General features: G+C 38.3%; 1 protein-coding gene across 4 annotated transcripts in view; it reads left to right on the forward strand.

Moving 5' to 3' along the window:
- Window positions 1-18,462, forward strand: part of znf618 (zinc finger protein 618) — a 39,320-nt gene extending 20,858 nt beyond the window's left edge. For 2 of the 4 annotated variants that reach the window (XM_023960532.2, XM_023960533.2), the window contains exons 5-14: window positions 4,532-4,621; window positions 5,596-5,676; window positions 7,081-7,170; window positions 7,280-7,369; window positions 8,863-8,940; window positions 10,799-10,843; window positions 11,207-11,284; window positions 12,010-12,168; window positions 12,813-13,912; window positions 14,141-18,462. In XM_023960532.2, coding sequence (XP_023816300.1) covers window positions 4,532-4,621; window positions 5,596-5,676; window positions 7,081-7,170; window positions 7,280-7,369; window positions 8,863-8,940; window positions 10,799-10,843; window positions 11,207-11,284; window positions 12,010-12,168; window positions 12,813-13,912; window positions 14,141-14,674 — 2,345 coding nt within the window. In that variant the 3' untranslated portion in view covers window positions 14,675-18,462. The remainder of the gene's footprint in view (window positions 1-4,531; window positions 4,622-5,595; window positions 5,677-7,080; window positions 7,171-7,279; window positions 7,370-8,862; window positions 8,941-10,798; window positions 10,844-11,206; window positions 11,285-12,009; window positions 12,169-12,812; window positions 13,913-14,140) is intronic. The other 2 variants (XM_023960535.2, XM_078956322.1) reach the window with 1 other exon arrangement.
- The last annotated feature ends 814 nt before the right edge of the window (window positions 18,463-19,276 follow it).

The following is a 19,276-nucleotide window of genomic DNA, read 5'->3' on the forward strand; positions in this document are numbered from 1 at the left end:
GATAGATTTTTGCTCTCTTAAACTTTCCAGCAAACATATTTTAATTATTTTATCACATAAAGAGTTGCCTCTGTCTGAATATTGCACTGTAAACACTGATGAATGGTTGACAAAAAGCAGTGTCTCTAAGGAATGAATAATAACTGCCAGAGCCTGCATTTATTGGCGTTCTTATTGCACACAAAAAAATGTTTTTAAATAAAGCTGCTGCTACTGTAGACGAAGCCGCTTATTAAATCTATAGCTGCAAATATTAGCAATGATAATAACATTTGATTTTATAGTTGAAAACAGCAACATTAAGCTACTTTAACGCTGGCTTAAGTCCTACTCGACACAAATATAGCAGCCCACTATAGATGGTAATTGATTTTTTTTGACACGCTAAATCAGCAAAGGACATTTGAAAACAGGACCAAGACACATTTAATGTCACAAAGAGTGTTATGATAAAATGTAATCTGAGAGAAGAAGAAAAATAGGATTTTTTTTATTCTTCTTCTGACTGAGTGGAGTTTAGGTCAACAGCGGTTCTCCTTTGAATCATCTAAATAATCATTTAAAGCAAACCCCCCCCCCAAAAAAAACTTTTTTTTCCTTCGTTGCCACACCATAGAAGACATGTTCATGTTGGGCGAGTAGCTTGGGTTTATGTGTTTTGGGGAGCTCTACAGAGGCGCCAGCAAATACGTCGCCATGTCTGGGTTCACCAGATCATTCAGTCCTCTTCCACGGCGCCTGGATTATGGCCGTTTTAAACGTAACTTCTGTCTGTTGCCCAGTTTGAGCGTTAACTCAAAAGGGGAAAAAGTAAAAATTAAACTGGAGGATCTTTTTATTACTGTCTCGATGAAAATTAGATAAACATCATAAGCCCATGAACCTAAAGCAATCGCGGTAACCGCTCTCCAACTGCTGGCCAGCTGACCTGCATAATGGGCTCGATTGGTGGGGACCTGTCCAGGGTGTATCCCGCCTTCGCCCAACAGTAACCGTGTCAGCCTCCGGCAACCCCGCTGCCTCAGCAGTCCCTGATTGGGTGAAGCGCTGAGTCAACTTTGCCAACCAGCGCCCGATGCCCAAATCGCACTGCAGGACCTCAGATCGCGTCTGTACATTGACTTAACAATGAAACTCGACGCCCCTGATGCCCGAATCGTGTCTTCTGTGAATGCAGCATTAGTGTCTCTGGCTTTAGATCTGTAAATCCATAAAATCTAACCGGACAAATGATGTTTAAAAAATTATGTATTTTTATGGATTTGCTAGAATTGTCCCCTTTCTCTCCAGAGCATTTATATCTTTTGACTTTAACTACATAGGCAAATGAAAGAAATATGTTAAAGTTTAACTTTTAGTAAATTATTCAAAAGATTTAAAATGTTTGCTATTTGCAGCCTGAAGGTGTTGTATTAGAATCAAAGGTAACTGCATTTCTTAAGTTCCTCAGCTTAAAGTTGGGAAGTTGGTCAACTTTTTCTTTTCAAGTAAAATACAGCATTTCTCTGAGCTTTTTTACTGCATTTGCTCTAATGGAAACTTTTGACACAATATATTTGGAAACAAATGTCACAGAATTTTTACCATTACAAACATAAATAATCTTGAAAAAACATCATAAAGTTATATATTTAATCTTTGTATTAGTAATATTAATGCTTTTATTGTTATGTTGAAATCTTCGGAAAGTCATAGTAAGTCAGTGAATAATGGATTTGACTGAATTTACAGTTCATCTACTAAAGGAAAGGAAGCAAATTTAGAAAATGTCACTTAACTGCTAAATGGTAAAAACATTTCTCACATTGGTGCGTGTTGATGCTTCATTTGCACTAACAACATCACGTAGAAATGTGATGATGGAAAAAAGAGCAAACCAAGGCCAAGCAAAAACTGAATGTATTCTAGAAGTTATTTTCCATTCCGTACATGTAGCATGTGCCTTTGATAAAGGAGAGTTTTTTTTTTTTTTTCAGGCACAAAGCAGATTTATTTTTTAATTATAAAAGGACTCCTGTCTGTTCAGGGTTTTAAACATCTACTTATAAAAAGGAAACGTATTCCAACTGCATAATTTAAGGCAATATGTTAAACAGTATGGGCATTTATAAATGGAATTTATGCACTTTATTTAATGACTTTATTTTTATGTTCCGGGCTTATAACATTATTTATGTATATATACATTAAGGCAAAAAACTTGGCCAGTCACTTTTACTGCAAGTTGTCCCCCTAAAAAAAATGAGAGAGGTCTGTAACATGAACAATGAAAAAGACAAAATGTAAAAACAAAACTTTTCAAAAAGCTTGCATTGTCTGATTTTTAAAGAAAATATGTACTATATCTGATCAATAACAGAAGTTCACCTCAATACTTTGTAATTTAATTGTGGTTGACAATGACAGACATCAAAAGTTTCCTGTAGGTCTTCACCAGGTTTGCTTACACTGTAGCTGCTATTTTGGTCCATTTTTCCATGCAGATCTTCTCAAGAGCTGTGATGATTTGGGGCTATTGCTGGGCAATATGGACTTTCAACTTCCTCCAAAGATTCTCTAATAGATTGATGTCCAGGGGCTGGCTATACCACTCCAGAACTGGGAATGGGCCAATATAATATTTTCTGTCCGATACGATAACCGATATTTACTCTGCAACTGTGGCCAATTGCCGATATTTGCCAATCGCAATACTTAAATCAAGTGTCTACAGTAACACAAAGTTTTGATTTTCTTTTTGTTTTCATATTAGAAATGCACAACTTTTCTTTTGCTGGACAATCACATTGTTTTTGCCATTTTTAACATATAGCAAATGATTTCACTGTAAGTGTTACTTTAAAACTTTTATATAACTATGTCTACAAGCATTCAGACCATTTATTGAATATTGGACACAACTGTAAACCATAAGCTCTCCATTGCCAGGGATCTATTAGGAACAACATCAAAAATAACAATTATGTAAAAACTGTCAATTACTGACTATGACTGTAAGCATAAGCTTCCCAATCTATTAGGAACAAGTATACATTTCAAAAATAGTGTAGTCAGAAGAATATCGGTATATTTTTTAATATCGGACTGACCGAAACTGATAAACTCAAATTATGCAAATATTGTCTGATACCCATGCTGGCATCGATATATCGCACATCCCTATCCAGAACCTTTAAATGCTTTTTACGTAGCCACTTCTTTGTTGTGTTTCGGATCATCATAATACTGGAAGATCCAACCATGTTTTATCCTTACTGCTGTTACTGATGGAAGGAGGTTTTTGCCCCCAAATTTCACCATACACAGTCCATATTCAGTCTTTCCTTGATATCAGGCGTCCGGTTCTCTTCGCAGAAAAGCAGCCCCAATGCATGATGCTTCCACTCCCATGCTGCACAGCGGGTATGGTGTTCTAGGGATGGAGCTCGCCATCCTTTCTCCTTCAAACAAAAAAAAAGATGTTCAAACTAAAGAGTTCAAGTTTTGCCTCATTTGATCACATGACATTCTCCCAATCCTCCTCTGAATCATCCAGTTGGTCTCTGGGAAACTTTAGAGGAGCTCGGACATGTGCTGGTTTAAGCAGGGGGAGCTGTGGGGCTCTGCAGGATTTTAATCCATGATTGTAGTTACTAATGGTTATGCTCCTAATTCTCTTAAGTTATTGACCAGTTCCCCCTTCTAAAGATAATTCTGATGGACAGAATTATTGCTCAATTGTAGGAATTAAATAGTTGTTTTCTGCAGCATTATATGAATATATCTTTAAAAATCTTCCTGGATTATTTGTAACACTGTCTCTCATCTGTGGTGGGCATAGCAGACCTCTTTCATCTTTTTTAAGTGGGTCAGCAGTCAAATACGGTTTTTCTCTATATTTAAACATCTAGCTTCATTAATATAGAATAGTAAATTGATGCAAACTTTTCCCTGTCTTCATACAACCTGTGTTTATCAAAAATTAACTTAATATGTTTATTTATAGCACTGAAATTTAATCTCCTGTAAATTCAGTATTAAATATTAATGTGTCACAAAATGACAATGAATTTGTTTTCTAAAAATAAAAATTGGCTTATTCCATATGTTGTATAAACCATCCAAGTCAGTACTGAAGCATGTGTATTTGTTTCATCTTAATTTTTGAACAACCTTTTTGATCCAAAAGCCAATGCTCCTGTAGAAAAAGTTTAAAAAAGTAGTCCAAATATGAATTGATGGATGATGTTATTTAATTTAAGAAATTTATGCTTTGATTGTATGTCATTGTGCGCATTGTCATTTTAACAATTGTATTTTTCCAACTCATATGTGATGTAAGGTTCAGTTAGAAAAATGATTGCTTAGCTTAAGGCTGCTTTCCTCTTTACTGTTTTCTTAACCAAAAACATGTTAATGCATACCATTTCATTGAATTTATAATCATATTACACACTGTTTGACATATTTTATTAGTCATTTATGCTTCTATGCATATTTGCCTCAAAGAGCATCAAGCATGAGATTTGCTGTTTGTTCTGTTGACCTGCAGGTAGCTTCCGTTACTCCTGTGATATCTGTGGAAAGAAGTATAAGTACTACAGCTGCTTCCAGGAGCATCGTGACCTGCATGCTGTTGATGGTAACCACTGAGTTTTCTCTGATTTAAAATTGAAATATTTCTTTTTATTCTTGTGAGTTTAAACTGGAAATGTGTCTTTTAGACCTTCCATTCAGTCAGTTCATGCTTGCTCACTAAATACAATCGAAAACTAAAAACCACATATTTTTTCTGATGCGGTCAGGCTTTTCATTTTAATCTTAAATATTTCCAATACTGGAGGGAAAAAAATGTTACTAGATGTGGCTGCGAATGTTTAAAGCTAAATATAAACAGAGCTGGCTCTGTGTCAGGTTGTCTATTGTTGCAGTGATTATATACCACCATCTTCTTAAATGTAGAAAGTTCTGTTTTAAATCTTTGCTGGAAGTGTAAAATGATGATATTTCATATAAAAAAGGTTTAAATAAAGAATGTCAAAAGATTTAAACTAACCTTTTTTTATGGATGGATGGATGGCATTGACTAAACCATTTCACACGCCAATATCATAAAAATTGCAATACTATTAGTTTTTCTATATTATTAATGCAAATGATCTTTATACTAACAAAAGAGATGTAAACCTGCAATAGTAAACCTCCAATAAAGCTGCTTTGTTACTGTCTGCCATTAGTAAACATCTCTTTAGACAGACTTCTGCAGTTTAGACTGCTGATCAGAGAAATAGTAATTCATTTAAATCTATTTCTGAATGTAGTTTGTTAATAGTTAAATTATCATAAATATATCATCATATCATAAAGTGTATTCATTTCCATAATTCCATTCAAAAACGTTACACTTTCATAGAATATAGATTCAGGGCCTTGTGTTTAATTGATTTCAAGTATTATTTGTTTATTTTTACCTAAACTGGGGTTCCTGCTGATGAAACCCTCAAAAACAGAATTTCAAAAAATCTGAATAGTTGTACGTTTAGTCAGTAAGAAATAAGTCAATGAATGTAATGTAAAATACATTGCTTTTGTCTTTTTTCCTTTTTTCTCCCTCAGATCCATATGAACGGGTCGTGTTACCGGTAGATGGCCTTAAAGAGGAGGAGCCAGTTGAACCCTATCAGAAAATTGGCCCCAGTAAGACTGTTGTGTGATCTGCTTTTGGCTAATATAGTTAAAAAAGTACAATAATGCAGCAGTGTATAATGCCCATAAAAAAACATTTTTATTTTACACAAACTAAACTAAAAGAACTATCTTAATTCCTTTAAGCACTGAGTTAGTGTCGAATGACATTTTTGCTTAAAATAAAGTAAAACATTGCCACAAATTGAACAGTTTATAGCTGTTGTCAAACTTTCAAATGATGTTAATTCCTTTATTTGGTCTTTGATCAAATAAATGTTTGAAAATAAATGTAAACCAACATTAGCCATCCCATAGCAGCCTCATAGGACATCCACCGTCACAATGTTTGTGGATTTGTACAAATAGAAACCCATTTTGGAAATCTTAGGTGTTACACTCAGCTCCCACACCATTTACCCCTTAATCTGTTAAAATACTGAATCATATACAGAGAGGGGATTTAAGTCCAGATGCAACCTGTCCAAAAACTGTGAGTAAGGGGCCAGCTTGGGTAATGATGTGCAAGATGTGAGGGGATACAGGTGCGTGAAAACACCCCCGTGTCCAACTCTGTCCTGGGTTTAAAGAAAATCTCCCTCATGTTCAGGGAAATTCAGGTTGGGTCTGAATTCTTCCATTCCTAGATATTTCCCAGTAGTCTCTGCAAAAAACTATTGTGCATTGATGCTCACTAGATATAGACCTCAGTGCACTGTGTTTAAACAATTTTTTGTTTGTAAAAAATGTATGTAATTTTATTTTTAATAAACCATCCAAGTTTTCATAATCAGACCACATAAAGGGTATTCTTGAAATGTTCACACTTAACAGCTTTTTACTTCGGTGACATCATATTTGGTGTAAAAAAAAACAGCAGTGAGCATGGTGTCCAAATTGCTTTAAAACTCCAGGGCACTAGATAGTCTTGCACTATATCGTTTTTAGTAGTTAAAGAAGGGAGGGAACTTTGACACAGCCATTGTGAATTTCACAAACTTAGTTTGCAAAATTCCATCTTTGAAAGCATAGATTTACTGAAGCCTCAGCTGAGTTCAGTTAATCTGAACCAGGAATCCTTTATTGCAGCAGAGCAGCAGTGTGTGGTGCAGAAATGAGTGGAACAAGTAATGTGAAACATCTCAAAAACCATCTATGGGGCAGTTCATAGACGATGTGTGGATTAGCTACTAACTCCTGTATTAACCGTTGAGAGTATTGATATCAACAATCCCATATTTACTTCTGATCTTTTTTTCCATTCCTTTCGCCAATGACATGACACTAATGACTTTTTTATTTGACTGCAATCTAACAAACTTGTTATTAATTGACGCAATGAACATTGAATTTTGTTACCTTTGATTTTTGTGAAAATAAGATGATATTTTCTGTATTTTTTTTTTTTTTTTTTAGAAACTGGCAGCTATGTTTGTGAGTTTTGCGGGAAGCAGTACAAATATTTTAACCCCTACCAAGAACATGTTGCTCTTCACACACCAATGGGTACGTCTGTTCAGAGTTTAATAGATTTCATAAAATATTTTTAAACAGAATAGTCCCTAAATTGTTCTTTTTTTTTGCATCTAACTTGACATATTTGTTTTCTTTTTAGGCTCATTTGACATTAAAGCATCCCGGGCTCAGGAATGTGGGAGTTTAGACATGACCAAATATGGACAAAGCCAGGGTGCCAAAATCAAAAGTAGGTCTAATTCTTTGTTTTTTTGTTTTTTTAATATTTTGAAGTTAAGGTCAAACTTGTTTTGTTTTTATCAATCAGATAAGAGAAGTAACTTGTAAGGTTTTGGTGAGAAGTGGCATGACTGCCAAAACTAGGACAAAGAACAAAACTCGCCACAGTTGTTCGAGAAGAAGAGTTTATTCAGCATTTTGAATCCTTTCATACTTTTTTTTGACAGTTGCATTACGGCGCAGCACATAGTGATGAATCCAAACATGTTCAACGCTGTTTTTTCTTTTGAAAATGTTTAAGTGATGAGAGTTCATGACAGCCCTCCTTTTTGTGATATGAAAGAAAAACATTGAAACAAAAAAAAAAACTGTTCACATAGTGATTCTATGACTGTTACAGACACAGGAAACTGTCTTTGAATCCCAAAAAACCTTGATTGTGGTCACATTTGTTATTACTTTGCTTATGGACCTTCCAGTTATCCTTCGACCCAAAACATGTTTAAAATGATCCACCAAAAGCAAAATACTTTTAACTTCTTTTTGGAATTCAGAGCCAACTAAGAAACTTTGAAATATTCTCATGGTACATGTTTGGATGCATTTTGAAAACGTTGAAGTGTCTATTGTCATTGAAGAATGTACCACAATACTCCAGATCCTCGTATAAGCTTAAAAAAAAGGCTATTTTATTATTATTTTTTCAAATGTCAGCTTGGACAACTTCTTTTTTTTTCTAATTTAGTTTTTCAGTAAAATAGGTTTCGTGTTTATAGATTTTTTTAGATAACCTTTTCTACAGTCATAATTATTTTTAAAACTTAAAGGTTTTTGATTTCATAAAGGGAGATAATCATTTTAATTTTATAATCTACTTAATTTTAAAAATAATTAAAACTTTAAATAACTTTTTTGTAAATGGTGGCTAAAATCAGTTCATTAAATCTTCAAAATGGCCACCGTATTTAAAAAACTTAAATTATTAGTTAAGATGACTACTTGTTTGATATAGATAACTAATTGTAACTCAATGTTGAAACCCAAATAAACAAAGAAAAATAAATCTGTATCATCTTTAAATGTAACAACAAATACATTTCCTGGATTTGTTTTATTATGATGTTAATTATTGATTTTTTTTCTCTCCCTCATCATTTCCAGCCAGTGAATGACCCCCCCTCCCCCCAGTCAGTTTTACTGAGATACACCGGCCTATTTAAAGCATGCCTCCCCTTTAGAAGTGGGTCAAAAAGATGAAATAGAGAAAAAATACATTTCCTCTTCCTATCAAATTAAAATAGAAATGTTTGGTTTCTTCTGTACAGCTGCTAGCAAGATTGATTGGCTGTAAAATGAACTGTGAATTGCATGTCATTAATTTTTTGTTTTATTATTTTTTTATTTCAAAGGTTGTGTAGGTGTGCAGCTTGAATTCTAAATATCATGGCTGTCATTTAGCCGGGGCCCTTCAGCCATTGTTTCTCTTTTGTGTTTTCCTCACAGACAGCCCATTCAGGCGGAAACTGGAGAGTGCAATCCAGTCTAGTCTGGTTGACACAAACAGTTCACAGAACTCAAGCGGTGAGGAAACAGTTGTTTGTGGAAGCGTGTCTATTTTTGTCCAAATGTAATATTTCTGCTCAAACTGTGAAAAAGTCTTTTCAGTTCTTCAAATAAAGCAGGTGAGTGTAGACGGGAAGGAGCTTTTCAGCTGACATTGTTTTGTTAGTCGTGCGTGGGCTGAAAATTAAATTGGGAGTTGGAGGGGGGGTGTTGAGGTTTCAATGACCTACCTTGCATCAATCGCTACTATATAAAACTCGGTTCCAAGGACTCTGTTATTAATATTCTTCCCCACACTCGGAGCCATGAAATTGGAGACCTTGTTGAACATGGAGTACAACAACATAACTGGTAATTAAATAAAATAAAAACTTGATTTTGGTCATTTGTGAAATGTAAGTCAAACAAAATCCAATCATTCACCAAACACTATAGTTTTTGTTTAACTTCAAACTCAATCAGTTAAGGAACGGGTGGTTAAACTTGGACAATTTTTCCAACTTGTTTCATCATATGATTTCTGTTCCGCAGAGCACCTGGACTCTAAAAGGTTCATCTAAAATAGGTTTTGCTGCTCCTTGCCGTTTATCATTTATGCGTTAGCATTTGCCCGCGTTGTGTCCAAGCCCAAAGACACAAACCAGGAAGCACCGAGTGCAGGGCTCTGCAGCCCGAAGCCTTGGAACCACACGTGGTTCACGGGGTTCTCTGGTTAAAGAAAAATACAATGTTTTTCATGTTATAAAGTAACATGTTCTTTTAGACTATAAGGCTCATCAAGTGACAAAACAGTCAGAAAAGTCTAACTTTATTCAACTCACTGACAAACTGTGGAAGCACAGGACTAATCACTGTGTGAGGCTTCAGACTACAGTACCCATAATTCCCAAACAATCCATCCAGCGGTGTTGCTTTGTAGGTTACCAAAGCCAAAGATTTGGATACATTTTCAGGAAACACAATTCCAACTTTCTGCCTGAGATGTACTAAATATAATAAAATAAACAGTGTATATTTTGTTTTTTCTTATCACTGCTGACATGACCTACTACATCTGCTGCATTGAGATGATCCTTTTAAAAGGAAGTTATTTGAACCTCTGTCAAAAGTTATAAACTGCCATGTTTATAAAAATGTCTTTATAATTATGTTTTATTTCTGGACTTAGAATAATTCCCAAAGTGTATTTGTATTAAATCTTTTTTATAAAACTTCAAAATCTATAAACACTCATACTTCTGGGATTTCTCTCAAGTACACTCACAAGTTTATATCGTTTACTTTTTGAAATGATTTATATTTTTACAGGACTTTTTTGGAAACATATTTGCAGCTGAAAGCAGAAAATGTATTTTAGCACAAACAAGTGTTGATTGTTTTTTAGAGTACTTGTTTTATTATTATTATTATTATCTCTGCTTTCTTAACCCTACTTGGATGAATTCTAAATAAACACATTTGGGTCAGGAACCATAAAGAGCACACATTGTTATCTAGAGCTCAAAGTCATTTTAAACCTTTACATTCTGATTCTTTACATTCATAGCAGTTTTTTTTCATGTGCTTAGATTCTACATTAAGGCTACAACTGTTTCTATTTAAATTAAACAGTTGAATTATGCGTTGAAGAGGCTCGTTGTGCCTTTTATGAAAAAAAAAGTTCAGGCTCATAGGAGCATAAAAGCCGCCTTTACTCTATATGTGTAAGAGCTAAGAATTACCATTTTACTGTTTGTTCATGAAAGCACAGCAGTTATTTTTATTTATTTTTTTGCTGTGGAGACGTGGTTATTTTTTATTGATGAAGGGGAATAAGTGAAGCAGAAAACTCCCCGTTTCTGTTGCACTGAATTCCTTTTTTTCTTCATGTCAACAGGAACACCGAGCCCTCTGGTGGCCACTACCTTCTCTACAGCACAAAGTAAGGTTAACCCCACTTCCTTGTTGAGGAATAGAACAATAAGCATGCTGGCGTTTAATTTTTTCTTTGTGATTATTTTCCAGTATTTGTTGTAATCACCCTCATTATTTGACTTTTTCTCTGGTTCATACCCCTCTTGAATGGCAACTTTCTTTAGCTTTGGGTTTTGAAACATAGTCTTTGAGATGGAGCTGTGATTTCAATGAGTTTAAGCTGCAAAAACTATCAGGCAGATGATGATGGGACTACATTTGCAGCTGTATGCAGCTGTCAAAAATGCAACTCAAAGCCAGGTGCACAGTGCTTTCTTGTTTGCTTCTGACAAAAGAGTCAATGGTCATGTTGGGCTTGTGATTTCTTTAGAGCCCTACACATGTGGTGCCTGTGGCATCCAGTTCCAGTTCTACAACAACCTGCTGGAGCACATGCAGTCGCACGCCGGTGAGTCTACCACCACAAATGCATGTTAATCCAAACGGGTTGAAGGGACGCCCCTCCAGGGGTCCAAGTGCATGAGAGACGAGCAGAACTGAGCTCATATAATCCTGGATGCGTATGAAGTTGGAGGTTCAAAGTTTGTTTGGAGGGTTGTTGCAGATCTGGATCTGAGGCTGCAGAATATGACCTTTGTCTCTCTTCAAAAGTTTTAATTATTTTCAGTAAAGGTCAGAGCTTTATTCTGATAAGATCAGAGTTAAAAATAGGTTTGTCAGAAGCATACTTAATTCATCATTAAGTTTTGTAGACTCAGACATATAAAAAGTCTGGAGATAACTGACATTGTGCCCATCTCAAAGCAGCTGCATCAATGGAGGCAGATTACAACAATGCTTTTGTTGTTTAAATAGTCAGAAAATACAGGCTTCAAAGTTCTACATTTGCTCTTAAGGGGGCCTGAAATGAACTTCCATGCATGATTAGTGGTTGATCTTTTGCATTAGGGTTTTTCAAAACTGTAAACAAATATTTTCCAATTTGTGTTATTGATTTGTTCAATAAAAGACTTCAGGGGTTCAACTCAACCTGCTCTTCCTTTGTTTTTTTCTTTCTTTTTCTCATTGTTACTTTGCGCCATGCCTTTGTTGTTTTTCTAATTCCTTCACTGTGATGCTTCAAAAAACACATTATTGCTCTAAAATATATATTTTCCCTTCCTCTCTCCTCAGCTGATAATGAGAACCACACTAAGGGGGACTCCCCCAAAGCCTCCTCAGCCTCTGGTCCTCAGGAACAGCTGTGGAGAGCCTCCCAGCCTCAGGCCCTCCCCTCAGTTAAAATACAGATCCAGCCTCAAAGCATCACCCAGAGAAACCATGCCCTCAGCCGTAAGTACTGCAATATTTTATTTTTGTTTGTTTATTTTGCTTTTATGGAGCTGCAGTTCGCACCTCATTATACTCAGTACTATTAAAACAGTATTTTGTTGACAGTGCCTTATTTTTGGGGGATTTTACTAATGACTTTAAAGTCCCACTCCAGTCATCTTTTGATCTGTTGTAAAAGCATTCCTAGTGGTCTTTTAATTAGGATTGGTCAATTATTAGCCCAAATCAGAATACTGCTGCCCTGATTTTTAGGACCTAGTTTCTGCAGGGTGGCAGGAGTTCATTGGAAATAAATCTCTATAGTACCGCTGGCTGAGAGCTCTTTATTTACACACTCTCTCAGTAGCTTACAGCCCCTCACCACTGCCAACCTAACATTAGCAGTGCAACAGAAATAGCGAGCATCTCTTTCCAACGGCATTTTTTCATCTGGTCGGAACAATTTGAATAAAGAAATAAAATTTTAAGCTTAATTTTAATTTTAAGATATGTCCTTCATCATGAAAAGAAAAGCTGCGTGTGCTACAAGTACATGTTCAAAACACTGAAAACCTAGTTTTCATTGGAATGGGTTGTTATAAATCAGAGATATTAATCTATGTTTTTTTTTCTTTTCTGTTTGTCATCGATCCATTTGCTGGCAGAGAACAATGGCCTTCCTGAGAAGGAGCGTCAGCAGGTGGCTGAGCGTCTGCTTCGAGTCATGTGCACAGACCTGAGCATGCTCAATGTGCTCAACAGCAAGGACTTCCTGAAGCTGGCGCAAACCCTTGTAGACACAGGTGCTCGTCACGGCGCCTACTCCACCCGTGACGCTCTGGGCAACATGAGCGCCCTGGCTCTGCGCCAGCTGCCCCGCATGTACAACCAAGTGAAGGTCAAGGTCACTTGTGCTCTGGGCTCCAACGCCTCCCTCGGCATCGCGGTAACCTGCCACTCCCAGACGTCTGGGCCCGATGCCTGCTATGTGCTCACCGCTTACCAGGTGGAGGGGTCAAAGCTGAAGCGCTATGTGCTCGGCGTGAGAGAAGCTGAGCTGAGGGAAGGGCCCGAGCAGGTTCACCACTGGGTGCAGAACGTGCTGTCTGAGTTTGTCATGTCAGACATACGCACAGTGTATGTCTCAGAGCCGCGGTTGTGGGCGGCTGGGTTTGCAGGATCGCCCCTGGGAGGTGGCGGACGGGGAAGGATATGCCTACGATGTGCAGGGTGCTCGCTTGGCGCCGTGGTTCAGGCCGTTCTGGGAAAGCGCAGCCTCCAGGCGCGAGGCCTTCACGAGTTAGCCGAGCTGCTCTCAACGTGCCGAGACATCGCCTCTTCCACCACGCTGTCGCTTCGCGAGGAGCCGTATTTGAACACATCCACAAGCACAACCGAGGAAAGCGCACAAGGCACCGCCGCACAATGCCCCACCCCCCCTTGCTGGGATCGCTTGGCTGAAGCTCTGCTGCAGGTCCACTCGCACTTCGAGCACATCTGTGAGGCCTACGGCCGCAGCAAGGCCACGGCTCCCCTCCTGCAGGGTCTCAACAAGCATCTGCTGAGCACTCTGGCTTGCCTCCTGGCGCCTCTGCGGCTGGCGGCTCTGGAGCTGAGCAGCCAGAGGAGACCCACCTTACAGCTGGTGCTGCCAGTCTACCTACGCCTGGAGAAGTTTTTTACGTCTAAAGCCGGAGAGGCAGGAACCGGAACAGCCAGCAAGCTCTGCCATTATTTCCTTGAAGCGCTCAAGGAAAACTTCAAGGTACTCAACTAGTAATGCTCATTCTTTGCTTCTAAATCAACTTTTTTTCAGAGAAGATGTGGCCATTTCCTGTCCCAATGTACAGAACATTTTTCCAGCAGAGATGTGTTAGTAGTTTAGGTTAAGTTGAAAAGAATCAATCAATTCACTTATAGGAAGATCATTTTCTGTTTTTTAGCCTCATTTCCTCAAGAAGGATTAACGGATGTTGACATTTTTTATCTCCAGGTAGAAAGAGCTCACCAGGTGGCCATGGTCCTGGACCCTCAGCTGAAGCTGCGTTCTGTTCCGGCCTACCAGCACGAAGACATCATTTTACGCGCGTGCGACATGGCTGCTGAAAGCAGGGATGGAGGTATGAGCGGAGCTGGAGGTTCAGGTGGAGAAGAAAGGGACACTGACGGCCCACCTGTCTCTAAAATAAGCCGCATAGAGGGGAACGGAAAGAACGGCGGCGTTTTTAGGGGCACGCTTCCCGGTACCGATGAGGGCAAAGGCCAAATCAGACAAGAGATTTTCAAATACCTGGCTGAGCCTCTTGTCCAAGGTACCCCCGATTTGTTTCAGTTCTGGAGCTCAACCGTGAGTGAGAAGTTCCCCAGGCTGGCACGCCTGGCCCTGTGGCTCCTCGCCGTGCCCGCCGTGGGCATCCGAAGCGAGTGTGTGACGGTGTGTGAGCAGAGCCTGAACATGAAGAGGAGGCAGCAGGTCACCGCAGAGGAAATGAACAAGCTTATATTCCTTCGCTCCAACATGGGTTAGAAGAACATGGCATCAAACCTGAAGAAACCAAACTTTCACCCAATTACTGAAGACTCTTAACTCATAAACTGTAGTTTTAGATGAACTGTAAACATGCGCGTGTAGAAAACCTGATTACTTCTCAAGACAGACGTTTCCAGAAAACCTCACATTGTAAAGGTTTAACCACCTTTCAAACATTATCGCTTATTTTCTATAGTGATTGGACTTCTGTAAAGCACCTTAAACAGGTAGCAGGGGGCGCAATGGTAACTGTCACAAGTGCAGGTAATCCTGTCTGGTACGCCGTCTTTAGGTTTGGGGCTGCACACGGAAAAGGGGAAGAGTTTGACCTCATCACAGTCAGTGAGCTGAAACACTTATCAGTCTACATGTGAAACTGCTCGAAGGCTACAATGCTGTTATTCTGTTGTTGACAACATTTTCAGGTAAAGTCAGCGTTCACCGTTTGAATCTGCTGCCACACACTCAACGGTTCGTCCGAGACGCTCTGAGAGTTCCACACTGTGTGTGACAAAAGACTCAAGCTGTGGATTTTCACTGCCATTGCACCTCTTTACAAGGAACTGCACTAGGTTTCTGAGTTACACACAATCGCTCAATAGAAGAAAAAAAGTTCAGCCTCGGACAACTAAAGCTCAGTCATTTCAGATGATTTGATGGTTATTTCAAAGATGTAGCTTTGGATCAGTTGCATGCCCTGCATGCAAGACTTGCACAAGATAGTTTGAAAAAAAACACAAAGTTCAAAACTTTTTTGCTTTCAGTTTGTTTTTGTTTTTTTCCCACAAATATTTTCGCTACATGTGCAAAGAGGAAATCGTTACTTTGTGACAAGTCATCCATCTTCACTGGTAGATTATTTTAGCATAACAAACATAAACTAAAGAGGTTTACTGAGGCTAATCGGAAAAGCTTGATGTTCTTTATTTTTAGTGTAACTAGGATCTGCATCAGTCCCCTTGACCTTTTCAGGTATGATGTTTTACAAAGATGAGATAAATAATATTTGACCCCTAACATATTTTGCGTAATTTTGTAGTTTTTTTGTTTTGTTTTTTAACTCCAAAAGCGCTCGTGTTCAGAAATGGATGCTTTTTTTCCCTCATAATCAACATTTTTATGTATTTATTTTTTCTTTCTTAATTTGAGTGAGATTTTATAATTAGAAGGAGTTCACGCACACAAAAGTGTTTAATTCATAAAGGACCCGACGGAAGAAAATTGTTGCTAATGTTTTTCACTGTTTCCTGGTTCCAGTTGCAGCATCGTCTTCCTCACCTGAGCGACGCATTTCCATTTTTTTTAAGGCAATAAGCTTTAAATAAATCTTACTATTACCTGACTGTTCTCACGACACTCCTGCAGTTCAATTACCCACCGGGATATTTATATTTTACGTCTGGAAAAAAAACAAAATAAATAAAAATAAAAAAAACAACAGGATATTCTCAGGAATGAGCACATTCAAGCAGGCACCGCCACTTTTAACTCACTGTACCCAAACGAAACCAAACGGACCTCAGCGCTGAGGTGTAAACCCCAACTATGGCTTTTAGGAAACCTTCCACCCCACGATGCAGTTCTGCGACAGACGAGGGGACACATTAGTCAAGCACAGGCAGATTCCAGCTACAGCTTGCTTTTGGTCACATGTGTTGCCTTTGCTTCTAGCTGGTGAAGTGCTTGGTTGTTGCGTCCGTTTTTCGAGCCTTAAGTCTCTGTCTTTTCTCGCCAACACCATGCCTTTTATTTTCCTTTTTGTATGGTAGCCTTCTGTTGGCAGTTCCACGTGGACTTCCAGAGGCTGAAGACGCTGTCCTCTCATATTCGCCGTCGTGCAGTGCTTTCGGCGCGTCGTGGCCAGTTCTGATTCCATAACTCCACAAACACTGTCTTGTGTTTTTGAGTCTGCTGACAGCGCCACATGCATTTCATTTTGCTGAAAGATTGCTTCTTAATCCGAAAGGCTGCAGTGGGATACTTTTTATTTATTTATATGCTGTCAACCACACACACAAACACCTCTTAATCTGCCGTTGAAGTGAATTTTCATATAAAAAAACATCATTCTGGATTTGACAGGGCCAAAAAATATGACCTCTTTGGGTTTGTTTTGTCATTTTTTTTGCTCATCTTTAGGCTCTGGCGCAACCTGATGTCATTTCAGAAAATAAAAGATCTTTTGGTTTTTTTTGATTTAAAGGTACATTTTCACTTAAGCTAATTCTTTATTTTATTTAGAGAACCTCATAGTGTTGAATATGTCTTCTTGACTGAACTCGCTTTTTAATCAAAAAGGGAAAAGAAATAACTTACTGAAAACAATAAAATTGTTTTTGTTTTTTTAAAGTTGCTAAACAAAAGGAAGTTGACGAAAACTTCTTTGCTTAAATCGCGTACATGTTTTGTTCAACAAAACCACTAAAAACAGTGACTGTAAAGGTGAGAATATTGGTCTACACTCAAAAATAATACCTCTAACCATTTAACACCTTTTAAAAAAACCTTTGTTTTTACTGTAACCTGTAAGTTTGACTCCTTTTTTTTCTGCTTAACAGCATCATCTGTTTTTCGAATGATCGTTTTGGTGAAACGACTGAACTAAGATGATAGTAAACTGTATTGAAACGGTTGTCCAATGTTTTACCTCAATACCCACAAGGCAGTGTTGTGATAGAAAGATGGAAGGTCAGAGAACTAGTCTGAATACTGTACACTACTTTGCTGTTTTAGCAAAGGACCCTCGGCTGAACCGATGAAGGGATTTCTCTCACTGTTTTATTAACTTAAGTATTTTCAATAGGATACGCTCTGGGACAAAACGCCATTGTTGACATATTAATGTCAATTTACTTACAAACAGCATTCTTTTTTTTCTTTTTTGTTGTTAAAAATGAAAACTATATATCTAAGATATGCATGCTTTTAATAAAAGTTCTGATATATAACGTCATAAGCCAGTGTTTCTCATCAAAATGGAAATGTATCATATTGGCTTTGAGGTGATGCTACTTCCCAACACTAATGAAGCAGTCAGGTAACTGAACTTTGACCCTGCAACTTGAGAGTTGCTGTGCCGTTTGTTGGCGGGTTGACGTCATCCGTTTCCAGAGGATCTATCATGTAAATAGAGGAGAACTGCTGTTTTTATGCCACAAGAGGGCGACCTTCATTTCAGAGTTCAGAAGTAGGGAGCACCAATAACATTTTACCTCTTTTTTCTACAGTAGCATTTCAAAGGGTTTTGATATTATAGAAAACATCAACTTAGATACGGTTACTAGAAAACTGAATTCAGCTGTAAGTTGTATTTTTCTTTTAGGATTTTAACTTATTCAGACAAAAGCTCAGTTGTAAAGTGTTGTAAACGAAAGCTAACATGGGGATCTGTTCTGTTCTACTAGTACTATTAATTCAGGTTAACCAACTTGGTGTTGCTTTCATCTTATTTTACTGGCTTTTCTTCCTTTTTATACTCTGCTGAAATGAAAAGACTCTTAGATTTGTTGTTTTATTATTATTATGTTGTTTTTTTTTTGTCTTTTTACCACACTTTGGCAGCAGATTCCTGTGTAGATTCAGATCTGAGTTGTCTTATTAGTAAACCTAATTTATACTTTTGTAGCAACACTATTTTTATATAATGGCAAAGAAAAGGATCAGTGTCTTTTTTTTTTTGGTTCCCTTTTTTTTCTGTGTCAGATATGACAGCGCTGTTAAATGTTTATTGAATACATTACCCTCTGTAGTATGTTATGTGTGAATAAACTCCACATTTGTGTCAATCTATTGTGTGGGCTTTTTTATTTTTTTTTAATTCTTCACCTCTTGAGTTCAGAAGCTTCCCCTGGAGTGAGGGCCCCCACCCAGAGGGAAATGAAGCCCAGCTTTTCCCTGTAGATGAGGCCGAGGCGCGTCGAGGAAAAGGAAGCCTTGTATAAGAAAGGAGCCACTGAAGGGCTTTTGGGGGAGTTTAACGAGCAGAGTGCGTGCAAGGATTCCCCTGGGGGGGGGGGGGGGGGGGGGTTGGTGATGGCGCATAAGAAGGGGGGAGCGTATGTTGACGGTGGTGGCATTGCTTCCTTTTCTCACACCCGCGTCATTCGGCCCCCCCGAGCTGTTGCTGTTTGCAGCCATGCAGAAACGCACCGGCGCTCCCGACTCCCGAGTGGAAGCAAACACACAGGGCTACCTGTCAAAATGCCCAATTTGCCGCACTGATGTCCCAAGTTCGACCCCCTTCTTCACCCTTAATGAACTCACACTACAACCCACACCCACCTTCTTTTCCTGCAGCTGCCGAAGGTGAGGTTTTTCCACAAGCTATTACCTCAGTGACATGCAAAGTTGGTTTTTTCTTAAGTACCCAGGAGCCGCCTTTCATTTTCAGTCATTTGGAGAAGAAAAATGTTGGGAAAATAGCCCTTTCTTTGGCCAATTGCTTCCGTTTTAATCGGGGTTGCAGAAAAGTTTCACATCAGCTCTTTCTCGAGGAAAGGCTGCTTGGAGGTCAGCGTGCACTCTAATGGCAGAAGTTTTTTTTCTTCTTTTTCCTCGAATGCAGAACTTGCAGAATGGATGTAAATGGAGACAGGAAAG

The sequence above is a fragment of the Oryzias latipes genome, chromosome 12 (genome assembly GCF_053564925.1).
Source record: "Oryzias latipes strain Hd-rR chromosome 12, Olatipes_Hd-rR_3.1".
Lineage (NCBI taxonomy): Eukaryota > Metazoa > Chordata > Actinopteri > Beloniformes > Adrianichthyidae > Oryzias > Oryzias latipes.